Source organism: Dermacentor variabilis, chromosome 4 (assembly GCF_050947875.1).
Source record: "Dermacentor variabilis isolate Ectoservices chromosome 4, ASM5094787v1, whole genome shotgun sequence".
NCBI classification, from domain to species: Eukaryota; Metazoa; Arthropoda; class Arachnida; order Ixodida; family Ixodidae; genus Dermacentor; species Dermacentor variabilis.
The window spans coordinates 227598611-227616542 of record NC_134571.1 but is presented as its reverse complement, the minus strand read 5'-3'; the positions used below and the strand labels follow the sequence as shown (position 1 = coordinate 227616542).

General features: G+C 50.8%; 1 protein-coding gene across 12 annotated transcripts in view; it reads left to right on the top strand.

Moving 5' to 3' along the window:
• The window catches only part of LOC142580151 (uncharacterized), a 750235-nt gene that overhangs the window by 474223 nt on the left and 258080 nt on the right, over positions 1–17932 (top strand). For all 12 annotated transcript variants that reach the window (XR_012827590.1, XM_075690998.1, XM_075691004.1 and 9 more), the window contains one exon: positions 5450–5599. Coding sequence is in view for 11 of the 12 variants with exons in the window: in XM_075690998.1 (XP_075547113.1) it covers positions 5450–5599 (150 nt within the window). In the remaining variant the exon portion in view is untranslated. The remainder of the gene's footprint in view (positions 1–5449; positions 5600–17932) is intronic.

The window sequence follows — 17932 nt, the reverse complement described above, 5'->3', positions numbered from 1 at the left end:
ATCTGGCAGTATCGTGCCGGGAAGAATTATAAGCAAATGTGACGTAAGGAAGGGCAACATCCCAGTCGTGGTGGTCCTTCGAAACGTACTTGAACAGCATGTCGGTAAGAGTACAGTTTAACCGCTCTGTGAGGCCATTGGTTTGAGGATGGTATGAGGTAGTCAGCTTGTGTTGAATAGAGCAGGAACGCACAATGTCGGCGATAACTTTCGAGAGGAAGTTACGACCACGGTCAGTAAGCAGCTGTCGCGGGGCGCCATGCACTAAGATAATGTCACGCAAGAGAAAGTCCGTGACGTCAGTGGCGCAACTGGTAGGGAGAGCCCGCGTAATAGCGTATCGGGCGGCGTAATCAGTTGCGATGGCTACCCATTTGTTCCCGGAGGATCACGTGGGAAAGGGACCGAGGAGGTCTAATCCAACACGAAAGAACGGTTCCACAGGGACGGTGATCGGCTGGAGATGACCGGAAGGTAGCACCTGAGGTGTTTTCCGACGCTGGCAGGGATCACAGGCAGCAACATAGCGTCAGACGGAGCGAGCGAAACCAGGCCAATAGAAGCGGCGGCGGACGCGGTTGTACGTGCGGGTTACCCCATGATGTCCTGCAGTTGGTGCATCATGCATCTCAAAGAGCACAGTCTGTCGTAGATATTTTGGCACGACAAGAAGAAGATCAGGGCCATCAGGGAGGAAGTTCCGTCGGTACAGAATGCCGCCCTGGAGGACATATCGGCGAACGGATGCGTCGGTATGTGTAGAGCGCAGACGCTCGATGAGTACTCGCAGCGATAGGTCTCGGTACTGCTCATCGGCGATGTTAGCGAAGGCAGACACAGAGAAAATGCCATCGGCGGTACTACTGTCGGCGTCGTCAGGCTCATCTACCGGGTAGCGAGACAGGCAGTCAGCGTCCTTGTGTAGTCGGCCAGATTTGTAGGTGACAGAGAATTAATATTCTTGGAGGCGTAAGGCCCAGTGACCAAGTCTTCCTGTAGGGTCTTTCAATGAGTATAACCAGCAAAGCGCGTGATGGTCTGTGGTAACAGAAAAGGGTCGGCCATATAAGTATGGGCGGAACTTCACAACCGCCCAAACTAGGGCCAGACACTCATGCTCAGTGATGGAATAGTTGCGCTCCATGGGCAAAAGGAGCCTGTTGGCGTAAGCGATAACACATTCGTGGCCACGCTGGCGTTGGGCCAGTACTGCGCCAATTCCGTGACCACTGGCATCAGTGCCGACTTCGATAGGCGCGGAAGGATCGAAACGGGCCAGAACGGGAGGCGTTGTGAGAAGGTCGATTAGAAGCGAGAATGCAGAGACCTTGTTATCGCCCCACTGGAAAGGGGCGTCTTTTTTCAAAAGTTCGGTTAGTGGTCGTGCTATGGCCGCGAAATTTTTCACGAAACGGCGGAAGTACGAGCAAAGGCCGATGAAGCTGCGCACATCCTTGACACACTTTGGAACAGGGAAGTGCGTAATAGCATGAATCTTGCCTGGGTCCGGTTGCACTCCGTTCACGTCAACGAGGTGTCCAAGGACGGTAATCTGGCGACGGCCGAATTGGCACTTCGATGCGTTGAGTTGCAGACCGGCTCGCCGAAAAATGTCCAGGACTGCTGAGAGGCGCTCGAGGTGCATAGCGAACGTTGGGGAGAATACGATAACGTCGTCCAGGTAGCACAGGCACGTGGACCATTTGAATCCGTGAAGAAGGGAGTCCATCATGCGTTCAAATGTGGCAGGGGCGTTACATAGACCGAACGGCATCACTTTGAATTGATAAAGACCGTCGGGTGTGACAAAAGCAGTCTTCTCGCGGTCGAGATCGTCCACGGCAATCTGCCAGTAGCCGGAGCGAAGGTCAATAGAGGAGAAATAGCGAGCACCATGGAGGCAGTCAAGGGCGTCATCAATCCGAGGTAGGGGATACACGTCCTTTTTGGTAACGTTAAGGTGCCGATAATCCACGCAAAAGCGCCATGAGCCATCCTTTTTTACCAGCACAACAGGTGACGCCCATGGACTACATGACGGTTCAATAATGTTCTTGGCAAGCATTTTGCGAACTTCGGTGTGAATAACTTGACGCTCAGCCGGTGATACTTGATACGGGCGGCGATGAATAGGAGGGGCATTGCCGGTATTAATGCGATGTTTGACAGCTGTTTTTTGGGCTAAAGGACGATCGTTAAAGTCAAAAATACCTTGGTAGGAAATCACAACGCGGTAGAGCGCACGAGCGTGCTCGGAAGGCATGTCGGGTTCAATAATTTTTTGTAAGTTGGCGATGGTACAAGTTGCCGACTGCGACGGTATAGGAGGAACCGGCTGAATTGTCCTCTACTGAAATCGATGCTACAGAGTGATCCTCGAATGAGCAAAGTTGGGCCAGAGACATCCTGCGTGGCAGCACTTGTGTCGTCAAGCCAAAATTGACCACTGGCAGGCAGACGCAATTTGCCGTGATAGATAAAACTGTGTGAGGTACTGTGATCCCGTGTGTAAGGAGGATGTCTTGCATAGGAGCCGCGATGTAGTGACCGTCGGGGACTGGTGGGGATGACACGAAGTCAACGTAAGTCAGTGCCGAAGGTGGCAAGCGAACGAAGTCGACGGAACTGAACAGAACACGCAGGTCGAGGCGGAGAGTACTGGCGGAGCAATCGATGAGAGCAGAATGTGCGGAGAGGAAGTCTAAGCCGCGGATGATGTCGTGGGGACAGTGAGCGATGACTGTAAATAGCACGATTGTTGAGCGATCGGCAAAGGAGACGCAGGCGGTACACATACCAATTACGGGGGCTGTTCCGCCATCAGCAACACGGACAACAGGCGTCGTGGTGGGCGTGATAATTTTCTTAAGCCGGTTACGAAGGTCAGCGCTCATTACCGACAAATGAGCCCCAGTGTCTATGAGTGCAGACACAGAAACACCGTCGACTTGCACGTCAAGAAGGTTCAGATGAGTGGGCAACATCAGTAGAGGATTTGGCGGCGTAGGTAGCAATGCAGCGGCGTCCGAAGGGACTCGACGAATAGGAGCGACGGGGCTGGGGAGAGCGAGATTGTCGTCGTTGGGGCAAAGGCGAACGAGAATAGGAACGGTTCGGTGCAGGAGAATCAGCGGCGGCGTTATCGGAGCGTGCGGCATAGGGACGAGAAGGGCCACCTGGGGGGCGAGAGTGGGCAGTATAAGTAGGCCGGGTCGGGGAACTCCAGCGACTGCGACGGTGCAGAAAAATGGCAGCGATGGTGCCCGATTCGATGGCAGTGGAAACAAATGGGCTTGTCGTCAGCAGTGCGCCATTCTCATGGGTTGCGGAAACGTGGTGGGTAAGAAGATGCGGGACGGGGCGGAATCGAAGAAGCCAGGCGGGTATCAGGACGATGGGCCGAGCAGATGGTGTGAAGATCCGTGTTTTCGAACTCTTGGCGGACAACTGCCTGGATCAGTGAGACCGTGACTGCAGATGTGTTGGTGGGACTGGAGTCAAAGGCAGCCGGATAGGCGGCCTCGATCTCACGCCGGACGATCCTGGTAACATCGGCAGTGTTGTTGGGACGAGGAGTGTTGGCACAGGAAGATGTCGCTGTGGTGTTGGGCAGACAGGCAAAATGCTGGTCAATACGTCGGCTTTTAGCGAGTTCCAGGCGGTGGCACTCTTTTATAACAGCATCCACCGTCGCTACGTTGTTGCAAACGAGCAAGTTGAAGGCGTCGTCGGCAATGCCTTTGAGGATGTGGGCAACCTTGTCGGACTCAGTCATGTGAGTGTCAACTTTGCGGCACAGAGCCAAGATGTCCTGAATGTACGTGACATAGGGCTCTGTTGACGTCTGCACACGGCCGGAAAGCGCCTTCTGCGCGGCAAGTTGGTGACTGTAGGGGTTGCCGAACAAGTCTCGAGGGTATGTCTTAAGTGAATCCCAACTGGTGAGCTCATCTTCGTGCGTGCGATGCCAAACTTTAGGTGTGCCACCGAGGTAAAAGACTACGTTGGCGAGCATATTAGTAGGGTCCCACCGGTTATTGCGGCTGACGTGTTCATACAGGCTGATCCAGTCATGGACGTCTTCCCCATCTTTGCCCGAGAATACGCCAGGATTACGGGGAGCGGGGAGAGTGATGTAGGTCGTCGAGGTGGCAGCAGGTGTCGGAGCCGGCGGAGTCGGGTTGTCGTCGCCGGGAGCCATGAAGGAAGGCTCGACGTACCGTCCACTGCGAAGCTCCGTGACGAGGTACAGGGAACGTCCACCTCCACCGGATATGTTACGTAGGAAGACGCAGACGAAAAGCTATGTACAAGTATATTTACAAAAAAATACGCTGCGCTTGGCCAAGAGGCAACAGCCCGCACTAGCTTCTAATCGTCGTCGTCTTCTACTGCTCGGCTCTTCGTCATTGGAAATACTATCCCGTAGCAATATTTACCCATTTGTGACCCTTAATTCTGACATTTTATATAGTTTTATGGACACCAGTCATGCTCACAACTGAGAGCAGGAGTATCGAAAATAAATAACCTACACATGCAAAACGAAGTCTGAAACATTAAAAGTTTCAAATATGACAATTGTTTTGCTGAAAAATAACATGTTTATACCACTGTAATCAAATGTTGAAGAAAGATTATTCGAAATGAAGCCTGTACACAAGAGATGATGTGACGCGTCATCAGACCATTAACCGTGATCGGGATAGCCTGTCTAACTCTGGCAGACTACGTTTCGCGTTAACCACAGTTGAGCGAGTTAACCACAGTTAAACTGCCCATGTAACTAGGGTATAAGACTTATAAAAGCTAATAAACTGACAAGTGTGAGCGTCATTGGGGCAATAAAAATTGCAACTTTGACAAGTTGGCAATGCTGCGTTTTGTTTTGGATATGTGCATTATTCTTTCTGTCTGTCTGTCATTCTATGTGTAGTGTTTTATATCTGAAATGGTGCATTGTTTATTTATTTAATCATATTACCCTACAAGGCCTCTGATTAAAATTGAGTAGGGGTGGCTACAATAAAATAACAATGAAGACATGAAAGAGAATAAACAGGAAACAAGAATAAATATACAAAATTGATTGCAAATGATTTAAAGAAAATACGACTAGGTTTCAGGACTGATATGCGGAAGGCTGAAATAATGTTCGATAGCCTAGAAAGAGTGTTTGTGATCGCCCTTTCAAAGCTGTGCTAAATTATCTGGGCCAAGTAGCCACAGGGACCATGAGCAGTGAATTTCCAGAGAAACTTAAATGGGTTGGAGTGCAGGCATTACCAAGTCATGACTGATGGTTATCCCCATCATTACTGACAGCTATCCCTGAAAAGTGTCAAATCATTGTGTGGTACTACAAACACAAAGAAACTAAGGACTGCACAACATGCAGTGGAAACAAAGAGAAGTAGACATCAGCAGCGGCAACATGTTTGATGTGCAGGGTTGCACCAAGCAGTTCAGCACAGTGCCAGGCCTGCGGTACCACTTTCGACGATGCCGCCTGATGCAACTGTACCGGTGCCTCAACTGCTCTGACGGCACGTTCGCTCGCCCAAAGTCCCTGCTGCAGCACCTGCGCTCTTGCTACCCGGTTCGTGTTTTGTTGCACTTTGTTACAAAACAGGGTTGTCAACTCATAGTGATGGTGAACAACCACTGCGCAGTTCACGAAACTGTTTATTGGGTGTACCTGTGCCCAGCAAATCAGGTATCACCATGATTGCGGTGAGCACACTCATCGAACATTGAAATCTGATCTGTGGTTCAAGCATGTCGGCTTTTATGTGTGATTCGTCGTAGGTTCCCGCCTAATCGCGGCTGCTCGCACACCTTCCAGAAAGTACAACACTAATTAGCATCGTGCATACAATCTGATTAGACAAGGTTTAGCGAGAACACAGGCAACAGATAGAATCGACAATACATTCAAGTAAGTTCCAAATCGTGCAGGCACATCTTGCACTGAGCAATAACTCTCTAAGTTTTTAGCGTGGGAAATGCGGTCCCCAGAAAAGGATGAACAAGCACACGTTGCCCCCCGGGTAAGAAACACTGTCCTGATGCTGCAAGTAGTATAAAAGCGAAAAAGAAAAAGCACAGGTAGTAAAGAAAATTACAGTGCAACAACAAAATATAGTCCCAAAGTTTGTTAGTGGGCGTGGAATGGCTTGAGACAAACCATATGGGCGACTTCAGGATGTGCACAGCAATGTTGTGACTGCGTAATGCCTTCCAATACAACAATATAGTCCAGTGCAGCAACACATCGAAGGATCCAGTACGGTCTAAAATAACTTTGAAGTAGCTTTCCACTAAATCCACATCGGTGTATTGCCCTTTTAACTGAAACGCAGTCGCCGGGCTGATATTCTGCGTAGCGTCGTGGACGGTTGTAATGTCAGCTGTCTGTCCTTTGCTCATTCTCGATGAGCATGCCGGTAAGCTGGCTGGCTTCTTTGGCACCCTGCAGATAGGTGGTGACGTCGAGATTATCTTTATCGGTGATGTGTGGTAGCATGGCATTAAGCATCATTACCTGGTTCCTTCCGTAAACCAGCTTGTCATGTGCGCTGGTTCTTGCATTGTCATGTTGTAAGCGAAGGTTACGTATGAAAGGACGGCATTCCATGTCTTACGTTTGACGTCAATGTATGAGGGCTATTTTTTTTTTTTTTTCAACATCCCATCAGTCAAGAAATGGAAACCACTGTGAAGATCAAAACTGTTTTATTTGGAATATTTAGATACACTTCCCAGCTACTTCTCTACATTGTCGCTGCTCTGATTGAGACATTTGTCATAGCCTGGTACCATCGAACCCACTTATAACAATATTCAAGTGCCGCGAAAATTCCAATGTTATAACCAATAATTGTCATAACTGGGTTGCATGAAAAGATCAAAATGGGGGGGATGGCAGAGGTGATATGAGAAAACTATAGGCAGGGAGGTCAGTGCCCCTCCCCTCCACCTTCCTCCGCCTGGCTGCTGATTTTGTTCACTGATTTAACTGCTTCCTGGGCACACCGATCGTGTGTACCAAGCCACAGCTGTCGGCGTTAAAGAACGGCACTGCTATAACAACTGCAAAGAAGTGTCACGGGTGGCAAACGATGTGTGAGCACTGCTGAGGCATCACTTTGGTGGCCCCAAAAGGGGCCTTTATAATATTACAAAAAGGCTGCCACGGCAGCCCGTCAGCTTGAGAAATCCAGAAGAAACGCTGAGGAGAGATCGCCAGAAGCATCTCAGCACGTACTTCTCACTGGCTTGCACGAGAAAAGCCTATGTTCGTCAGCCATGCATGCTTTACGCGAAGCTTGCCAACATCCCTCTCCAAGGCATCCTAGCGCTCCACATAGTGCAGCGGAAGGTTCCTCGCGAAAACGAAGCCCCGGAGGGACTGAATCATCTGCCGGGCCTCCTGTGGGCACAATGTTGAGGCAGCCTGCCCTACCGTGTCGTCACTGCTGTCGTCGCCATCGCTATCCGCTGCTAGCGCGTTTTCGACAATCATCTCATCGGTTAAAAGCACTTAGTTTCCAAATCTATAGCCGTGCGCTTTCTTTTCACCGGCAACGGCGTGCATTGCCAATGATCAGCGCGCAGATCAGCCATCTTCCATTTCGGTGGCAAGTCAAGCGAAGTTGAGAAACCGCGTGGCTGGGAACAACTTCGACACAACCAACAAAAACGAACGCAAGTGATTAAACTGTTCGCAGAACTGCACCGAATTAAGAGCCAGTGAGCAACATGATGATGATGATGATGATAGTGATCTAAAGAAAGGAAAGACGCTTGATTCTGCAACCCGTGAGGGAGAACAACTTGCAAGACAAGTGATTCTTGTGGGGCGAAAAGAGGAAAGGCTGGCACTATCTTCTGCAACCTTTGCGGGAGTACACGAGACGTTCATCTCGGAGATCGCCAGCTGTTTCTGCACAGGCGCGAGTAAAGGCGGGTGCGAGAGAGAAAATCTGAGGGCGTTTGCTCCTTGAATATATGATTCTGCCTAGGCACTATGGAGGAGGTTTCTCTAGCGCGTGTTGTAGGCGTTTGTCCCTAGGCATTCCGGAATTGCGGAGTGGGGTCAAGTTTGTTTACTCTCGTATGCTGGCTGCCGGCACGTTAAAATAGGTGAAGCAGCGGGCACTGACGGCCGATTTGGCGACCGCTGTGTCAGACAGACTGTCTCGTACCTGCGGCGCGCATTCTAAGTCTCTCGTGGTAGATCATAGCTTGTGACCGTAGTAGAGCTCGGACTGCATATATAGAATATCTAGAAGACAGAGAGCGCCTTAGCAAGTCTGCCCAACGTACCTTCAGAGGTAAAGTTCTGACTGGTATTGCAGAAGTCATGGGGCGCAGTAGTGCTGTCTTTAGCGTCACAAGTTGATGGCTGGATGTAAAGTCAATCTGGTTTTTTACTAACTGTAACAACGTGTCATTATTTCGCATTATTGGCGGCGCCGCCGGGACACCAAAGCTAGAACCCGGACTGGTCTGCAGGTTGGGGCTCGGTGAGGCCAAACCGTGCCAGGTGTGTATGAGATCAGCTGTCAGTGATAACGAACAGCCAATTTTTTTTTTTTTTTTTTTTAGATATGAGCACCACGAAATTGACTCGTCCTGAGATTATTATTATCAACCTATTTTTGTGTCCACTGCAGGATAAAGGCCTCTCCTTAAAATCCCCAATTACGCAAGTTACGCCCTCTATATTTAAAGTGCGAGTCTCAAATGCTATGCCTTTGCTGGTTAAAGCCGCCGGATGCGAAGGCCGAAGCGTTCCAGGGGGGTATAAGATTGGCTGTCCGCTATCATAGACAGCCAATTTTTTATTCGAACACCCCCTGGCACGCTTCGGCCTCTGTGGCCCCAACCCATGGGCCGCCCTGCTTCTAGCTTCGATCCCCCCGCTACCCCTTGGGTGCCCTGGAGATCCTGCGCTGCCTGCTTTATTATAACCTTGGGTGCTCTCCTGAGGCCTTTGTTTGCCAGTTACATGTGCCCTCCTAGAACAGTGCTTGTAAAAAATCCAATCTCTTGTCGTGACAAAAAAAGCGACTCGCGACTTACACAACACCAGTCAGAACCTTGCCCCTTCAGACACAGCGATCAGCGTCCGTGCCCACTGGCTCACCGCGCGGACAGCCATCGGCAGAGCGTAAACCAACTCGACCGCACTACGCAATGCCGGCATGTCTAGGGGACCAACGCATACAACACATGCTAAAAGAACTCCTCTGTAGTGCCTAGAAGCAAGGAGCAAAAACACAGAGATTTTCTCTCTCACGCCTGCTCTTACTCATGCCTGCACACAAACAGCTGGCGATCTCTCAAATGAACATCTCATGCGGGAGCATGGCTCAGACCATCTGCTTGCGGTGCAGTTGGTGCGGTCCACTTGTGTTTCGCAGGGTAGGCCGGCATAGAATTATAGGCGCAGCCCATTCGTGTTCGGAGGGGTGGAAGGGCGACGGGAGAGAGCCGCGTGCAGATGGCTGGAAAATGAGCGCGCGGCGGCTGTTGGAGCAGTGGTCCATCGTACAGCTGCTCGAATTTCTCGTTTTCTTTTTTTTTTTCTTTTCTTTTCAAGGATTTCGCATTTCACTACCTTTCGGCTCGGACACCCAGCAGCCAGACTTCATCATTATAAATGACAATGCGGCGTCGGGGCATTGTAGTAAGCGGGTTATTTTACCATGTAAAACATACAAAAGTCGACGGTGCAGTAGCTTCTCATTGTTATAACCTATATATTGTTAAAACCAGTATCGTTATAAGTGGTTTTGACTGTACCAACTTTCCTATACCCTCTTCATAGAAGGCAGCCAGCTGTGCCTTCAGCCAATTCTGTGCGCTGGTCTGCAGCTCGTTGTCTGACTTAAAGTCTTGGCCTCCTACCAAGCGTTCCATGTGAGCAAAAAGATGGTACTCAGAGGGAGCCAACTCCCGCCTTTACGGTGGCTGATCAAACACTTCCCATCAAAAACATTGCAGGAGCTTCTTGCTTGCAGGTGCACTGTGCAGCCACACATTGTCATGACGAAGGACAATACCTGATGACAACATTCCTCTTCGCTGGTTCTTGATTGCTTTTCGTAGACATTCAAGAGTCATGCTATACGAGGCTACAGTGATGGTCGTGCCATGTTCTGTGAATTCCACCAAGAGAACACCGTTGCTGTCCTAGAACACAGTAGCCATACACTTTCTGCTGAAGCAGGTTAAGTTACAAGTCAGAATACAACTTTATTTCTCTTTGTTGTACAGTTTGAATATCACAAAGAGCGAATGTCAAGCAAAAATACTACAGCTGAAGGCACGCCCTCTGCCTGTAGGTCACACATCATTCAGGCAGATACACTGTTGTACATACAAAAATGGAGAACAGCAACTCCTATAATTGTTTTAGACAACAATTTAGAAACCAACTTACTTTCATCTGAAAAAAAATAATAAGCAAGCAAAGTAAATACAATGTAAAGCACTTATGTCACATAGACACTTCTACTAAAACAACAGTAAAACCTCGTTAAACCATACCCGCTTAAACACTAGTTTCGTTTTAAAAGTAGTGTCACGATCCGCCCGGGTTCGTGAATGAGGGAGGGCTCGAGGCACTCTCTGTTTGACAGATGCTCCGCAGCTTGGTGGTGACGAAGGATAACTGACCGCAAAGCAGCTGTGCTCGCCGGTGTTTATTTATGCGGTGAAAAATGTCGCCTACCAAGCCTGGCAGGCCATCGAGCCTGGCGGGCCAACGAATATTATGCCCGAGGGGGCGTCACATGCTTGTTACACCCCCTTACCCCCAGTTTGTTTGTTAACTAAAAGAAACAAACGTCCGTGTTCAGAGCATAAGCCTCTGCCTCCGTCCTAGCCGGGTCGATAGTGCCTGCTATCCAGGCAAGTAATGGTCCGGCAGCCTCTGCCGTCGAGTACTCCACCTAGGCACCAGTGTTGACGGGCCGGGAGTGGCAACACCGGGTGCTGCCTGAGCCAGCCTCGCTCCATCCGGAGGGTCTGCAGTGGTCGGCCTTGAGAGTGGTGCTGCACTTGATGCCGGCCCAACGGGCGCTGTACCACTGGAAACGCTCGCCGGCTTCGACATGGGCGGTGCTCTGCTGGAAGCAAGTGGTGTTGCCGCTAGTCCTCCTGCAGGCTGGAACTCTGAAGTGGCAGTCGAGGGTGCTGGCCAGGTCCCAAGGCGATGCCTGACATGTTCGGCGTGTCTGTGCCACGTGGCCCCGTTTGGCATGCAGACGGGCAGTGATGAGGCGCTGGCAGGAGCCACCACCTGTCCGTCGGACCAGGGTTGGCCAGGACAGAAGTTCCTGGCGAAAACCACCTGCTCAACTGCACCGTTTGAAGCAGGGTGGTACGGCGGAACCATCATCCGGCGAATTACTTTCTTCGTCAGCCAGGCCAGGTACTCTGCGCTGGCGAAAGCAGGGCCGTTGTTGGACACAATGACGTCCGGCAAACCCTGGGCGGCAAAGACCTGTCGTAGCGCTGCAATGGTCGCACCTGCTGATGGAGTGGTGACAGTTAGAACCTCCACCCACTTCGAAAAGGTGTCCACCACCACCAGGAAGTAATGGCCCTTGAAAGGTCCCCCAAAATCCACGTGGGCAGGACCAGGGTCTCTGTGAGAACGGCCACGGAGTGATTTCCACATGATGTGAGGCTCGCTGATGTTCCTGGCAGATTTGGCAGCTCTGCACCATGTGAGCGATGTCCTGGTCCAGGCCAGGCCACCAAGTATGGGACCGGGCCACAGTCTCGGTCTGCTCCATGCCAGGATGATCTGCGTGCAGCAACTGCTGGACCCTGGACCGGAGACTTTGTGGGATCACCACCCTGGAACCCCACAGTAGGCAGCCCTGCTGCAAGCTCAGCTCGGCGGCCTTGTGGCTATAGGCCTGCTGAACCAATTCCTCCCCACGGGACACCGCCTTGACCACCTGAGACAGGACTGGGTCCCGTCTGGTCGCTTGAGATACCGCAGATCTGGAGAGCACGTCCGGGTACGCGTCCTCCAACATGAACACTTCAGCAGGTTCCCGAACAGTGTCAGGCACCTCTGGCAGGAGCAGGCAGCTCAGGGCATCATCAGGCCCCAGGCCCTTTCCCAGATGCTAAACCAGCTGGTAACTGTAAGCTGCCAGCCTCAAGGCCCAGCGTACCGCTTGAGGTGATGCCTGCACAGGAACTGCCTTGTTAGGCCCCAGCAGCCCCAACAGCGGCTTGTGGTTCGTGACCACCTCGAACTTCCAGCCCCACAGATACTGGTGGAAGCGTTCGACACCGAACATGAGGGCCAAACCTTCCTTGTCCAGCTGGCTGTAACGTTGCTCTGCAGCATGAAGCCGACGAGAAGCAAACGACATAGGGCGTTCCTGGCCATCCTTGTCCCGGTGTGCCAAGACAGCTCCCACGACGTACGGCAACGCATCTACGGTCAGTACGACAGGCTTGGTAGGATCAAAGTGTACCAGCACTGGGAGCCTTGGTGATTAGCTCCTTGCTGCGATGGAAGGCCCAGTCCTGCTCCTTCTTCCAGACCCATTGCTGACCATCTCGAACCAGAAGACGGAGCGGCTGTAGATGCTCCGACAGGTTTGGCAGGAAACTCCTGTAGAATTTGATGAGGCCGAGGTAGCTCTAAAGCTGCTTCTTGTTCTGGAGCTTAGGCGCCTTGAGCACAGCATCAACTTTGCGGGGAGCCGGGGCTAGGCCAGCCTGGAAAATGACATGTCCCAAGTGCTCAACACTGGGGGCCAGGAAAATGCACTTTTCCAGCTTGAGCTTGAGGCCAGCGTCCTGCAGTCATGCCAGGATGTTGTGCAGGTTTTGCAGGCGGTCCCCATTGTCGCTGCCAGTAACCCGGATGTCATTTAAGTACACCGCTACGTGCCTCATGCCCCTGAAGAGGTTGTCCATCTCCCTCTGAAATATGGCTGGGGCTGAGGCCACACCAAACGGTAAGGGCGTGTGCTGGAGGACTCCCAAAGTTGTCGATATTGTGACATACTTCCGGGAGGCATCCTGGAGCGCCAGCTGCTGGTAAGCATCTCTGAGGTTGAGCTTGGTAAACTTCTGTCCACCGAACAATGCTGGCCAGCGATCTTCAATCCAGGGCAGTGGGTACTTCTCGACAGTAGCGACGGGGTTGATGGTAACCTTGAAGTCCCCGCAGATTCTGACACTGCCGTCTCGTTTGAGGACTGGCACAATGGGAGCTGCCCATTCAGACGTCTTGAAGGCACCAGGATGCCCTCTCGCTGGAACTGTTGCAGCTCCTGGGTGACCCCGTCCTTCAGGGCGAACGGCAGGGGGTGAGGCTTGAAAAAACGTTCCCGGGCTCCCTCGGGTACATAGATGCCAGTCGTTGTGCCGGCGAATGTGCCCACCCCTGGCTGGAACAGGGACTTGAACTCGGCCAGGAGGCTAGGGACGTCTTTCACTGCATGCAGGCTGGCATCCTGGTACTGTGGCAGACGAACGCCCAGTGCATGAATCCAGTTTCGGCCCAGCAGCCTCAGCAACGGCCCATTGGTTAAGTAAAGGGGAAGGGTTGCCTCCCTGTCGCCAAAGTGAACGCTGACTTGTGCCTGACCCTGGATCTCGGAGAGCTGCCCGAAGTAGCCTTGCAGCATAACGCCCGAAGCCTCGACGGACACGGCGGGGAATGTACCCTTGAACCGCTTCCTGGCCATGAAATACACGCTGGCCCCTGTGTCCAGCTCCATGGAAATGGGGTGCCCGCACATTTTGATGGTCAGCATGTACGGTGGCACAGACGACGGTACAAGGCCTGTGTGCCAAATGTCGAAAATTGGCGGGTCCTCGGCCACAACGTGGAGCCTGGCCATGGAAGAACTTGAGCTTGCTGCCACAAGCCCCGCCACCAAACCCTTGTGACAGCTACCCTGGCCATGTGCTTGTGTGGTACCTGGGCTTGAACCAGGCTGCTGCTGCTGTCCGTTGTTAGTCCTCCCCCTTCGCATGCCCGTGCCAGATGCCCCGTTTTCGCGCACATGAAGCATTGTGCTTGAGAGAACTGGCACTGCGAGGGGGGATGGGAACCACCACAGCGACTGCAGGTACTGCCCTTTGTCGCTAACTTGTTGACCGCCGCTTCCGCCGACGGTGACCCAGTCGCATGGGCACTCTCGCCGGTGTCCTTGGCAGTAGCTTCCATTGCCAGCGCTGCCTTCACGGCATCGTCCAGTGAGGGGTCAGGAAGCTCCAGGAGTCGCGTCTGCATGACAGTGTTGTTGATGCCGCAGATGAAACAGTCCCAGAGCAGCGAGTCCAGCTGGTTCCCTAAAGCGCAGGCCCTCGCTAACCCTCATAGCGCAGCAACGAACTGCCCGAGGATCTCTCCTTCCCAGCGGCTCCGGTTGTTGAAGCGGAAACGTTTCATTACTGTGGATGGTGCTGGGTTGAAATGCGAGTGCAGTATGGTGAGCAGCTCACCCAGTGTTTTAACATGCAGCATGGCTGGCTTGAGAAGGTTGAGCAGGAGACTGAAGATGCGGGTCCCACAGCTGGCCAGGAAAATGTCGCGCTGTTTGGCCTCAGGTGTGTTGTTTGCCCGGAAGAACATGCGGACTTGTTCCTTGTAAATTGGCCAGGCAGATCCATCTCCCTCGAACGGCTCGAGCCTTTCGTACAGCGGCATGGCGGCAGCAACAAGGAGCGTGGGGGACGATCCGTGGGTCCTCGTCACCAGTGTCACGATCCGCCCGGGTTCTTGAACGAGGCAGGGCTCGAGGCACCCTCCGTTATACAGACGCTCCGCAGCGTGGTGGTGACGAACGATAACTGACCGCCGAGCAGCTGTGCTCGCCAGTGTTTATTCGGGCGGTGACAAAGTTGCCTCACAAGCCTGGCAGGCCACCGAGCCTGGCGGGCCAATGAAGATTATGCCCTAGGGGACGTCACATGCTTGTTACAAGTAGTAAAGTCAAATCCACGACTCAGCGGCCATTGAACATAATGTGTTTTGTAGCCGCATAAACCATACCACCTTATTGCGTATGTATCAGTTAACATGTAGTGTTTCCCCTTTTTGTTGCACAAACACGGCAGTGCGTTGTCTCCGTCGAGCGCCCCAGCAGAACAACAAGCCTCAGAGATCAGAACAACGGCCTCCAAGTGCCCTGTGCATTTGCACAGCGTGCAAACAAGGACTCGCGTCATGCCGAAGCTCGGATAAAAAGAACACTGGGTGCTCAGCAAAAAGAAAAATTAGACATCATTCGTGCTATCGAACATGACACGAAGTCGGCGCTGGCACGCGATGGGGATCTATTGTTGACTACAGTGTGTGGCATTTGGAATGCGAAGAAGTTGCTGGGCAGTGCTGCTGCGACGGCAAAGAGATGTTGGGTACGAGGTTCAACTTTTTGCCATCATCGCCTTTGTTGTAGCCGAAGTGTCGACTAGCGACAGTGATAAGGACGACACGGAAGGCGACAGAACGGGCGATTCAGGCCCGACAGTGGCAGTAGCTGCGCGTTATGTCAGCCTCATGAATGCAATCGTCGCGACAAGAACAGCACCCCGCAATGAAAAAGGCGCCCGCGACTTCTGCAGCGCTACTGCCCATGCGGGTAACAGCGCTGCAGAAGTCGCAGAGGCTGCAGAGGCTGACGTAACCCGCAGCTTCTGCCACTGTCGGGCCTGAATCGCCCACAGAGAATCGCATGCACAGAGAACATGTAACTTCAACAAAGAATGGGCCATGCGAGTGTTTGCCGAAAAGAAAAAGCTGGCTGAAAAGCTGGCTCGCAGCTTCAGTAAGTTTGAGGCTGCCGTCATCGCTGCTAGGCCGCTGAGGCATCAAACGAAAATAACACTTTTGACGCGCGGAGTGAATAAATACTGCATGCTTTTCCCCCTTTTATCGCACTCTCTCTTGAGTTCCGTTTTTGACAGGTTGGGCGATCTCATGCAATTTCATTTAAGCAGTACTACCGTTTAGTGCGTACTTTATCCGCGCTCTGGCCACCTATGGTTTAATGAAGTTTTACTGTAGTATCAGTAGGCCATAAATACAAGCCTTTGTGTAGATAAGTAAAGAAGTGACATTTGTAACACTGATCCGCTAAGAACAGGTCAGAGAAATAATCGCTAAACATTTTCAAACATATAAAGGTGGTTAATCAACCTGCCTTTTGGGATTCTTTCAACAGAAATGTTATTTGTGTTAAAACTGTTAAGGTACCTAGGTAAAATATAGGATGGAGGCTGTTGGCTATATGTAGTGCGACAAAAAAGTTGGCACCATTGGACAGAATCTCAGGTATCGTAAGCTGATATGGAACAGTTTAGTTTGAACAAGGACAAGAGGCCGTCATTATTTCCCAGAACTGCGGTTTTTTGCATGTACGGATTAGTGTGTGTACCATGGTACAGTTGCGATTAGACGTATTGCTCATTTTCTAGCAAGAATAACTTGTGTTGATTTTGCTTTTTTATTTTGCCCCATATAGTAAAACAGTATGAAATAAATGGAAGTATATATGCATTATATATTAAAATCTTTGCCTCTTGAGGAAGTACGTGTCTATGGCGATTTACTATACTGCTTATTCTATTTATTTTTAACCTTACGCCATCTACATGCGCATCCCAACTAAGCAATTCAGTAAAAACCATGCCTAAGTATTTTACAGCTGGTATGATCTCAATTTTATTATTCCCTAAAATAAGATCAAAGTTGCAGTAATATATTCTAATCTTTTTTTTTTTTTTTGGTCTAACTAGAATGTCTTTAGTTTTATTCGTATTTAGCCTTAAGCAGTTTTTGAGTGCGCTTTGCTGCAAATATTCCAGCAAATAATAGCCTTTATTAAATAATTCTGACTCTGTTTTAACTGGAATTAGCCTAGTTAGGTCATCGGCGTATGTCATGATATATACTGCAATGGAGGCAAAACATATATACAATGTAAAATGTATACATAATTATGTGTTCGACGAAAACTCATCTGGCGAGGAAACATATTGGTGCCAAAAAACGTGCACTCGCCAAGAATAAAAGAAAAATAAAGGCAGTGCATACGAATGTATACAGTGCAGTCCACTTATAACGATATCAAGAACGAAAAATGTGATCGTTATAACCGATCAGCACTATATCTGGACTCCCATAAGAAAAGCTGCCGAAGATACCTTTGTAGCTCTGAAACCAAATTTGCGGCTTGCACTAAAAAATAGACATTGTATAAAGTACCTTGTAAAAGATGAAACGTTTATTTATACCTCTAAACAACCTACCAAGCATTTGGCACTCTAAAACAGTCAGAAATTCGCACTTGTTTTTGCGGGAGTTTCATGCATTCACCACTGCATTGTCCAGCTGCTGCACAATCACTAGCGACAATAACTAAATGTGCATGAAATCAATGTGCAACTTGATCGACGACAGTGCACTTCGTCTGAATATCGAGGTCGGTGTCAAAGACGGGTCATTGTCAATCTAGTTGCCCCCGTCGCACAACATCGCTGTCTGTCATGACAACGATCGCCCTGTCAGAGATCTCTTTGCATAACGAAGCAGCAATATCTGCCCTCAGAAACTCCTCTATTAAACCACCACCTATTTCATCGTCAGTACCAACATGCTTCCACAACTCGGTAATGTTCCACCGGTAAGCTTCCACTCGGTAATGTTCCACTCGGTAATGTTCCACTCGGTAAGCTTCCACCGTGTTGGTTCCAGGGGTTTTGCCCAGGCACACAAAGCCCACTTTTTCCATTGATCGGCATGGCCTCTGGTTGCAGTCGTCATTATGGTGGCACTCCTGTGTGAGCTCACACTTTGAGCCTGGCAGAATTTGCAGCTTCGTCTCAATGTTGCACTTTGTCTGCGCAGTCTTCTGTGAACCAGGCTGTCCGCTGCTGC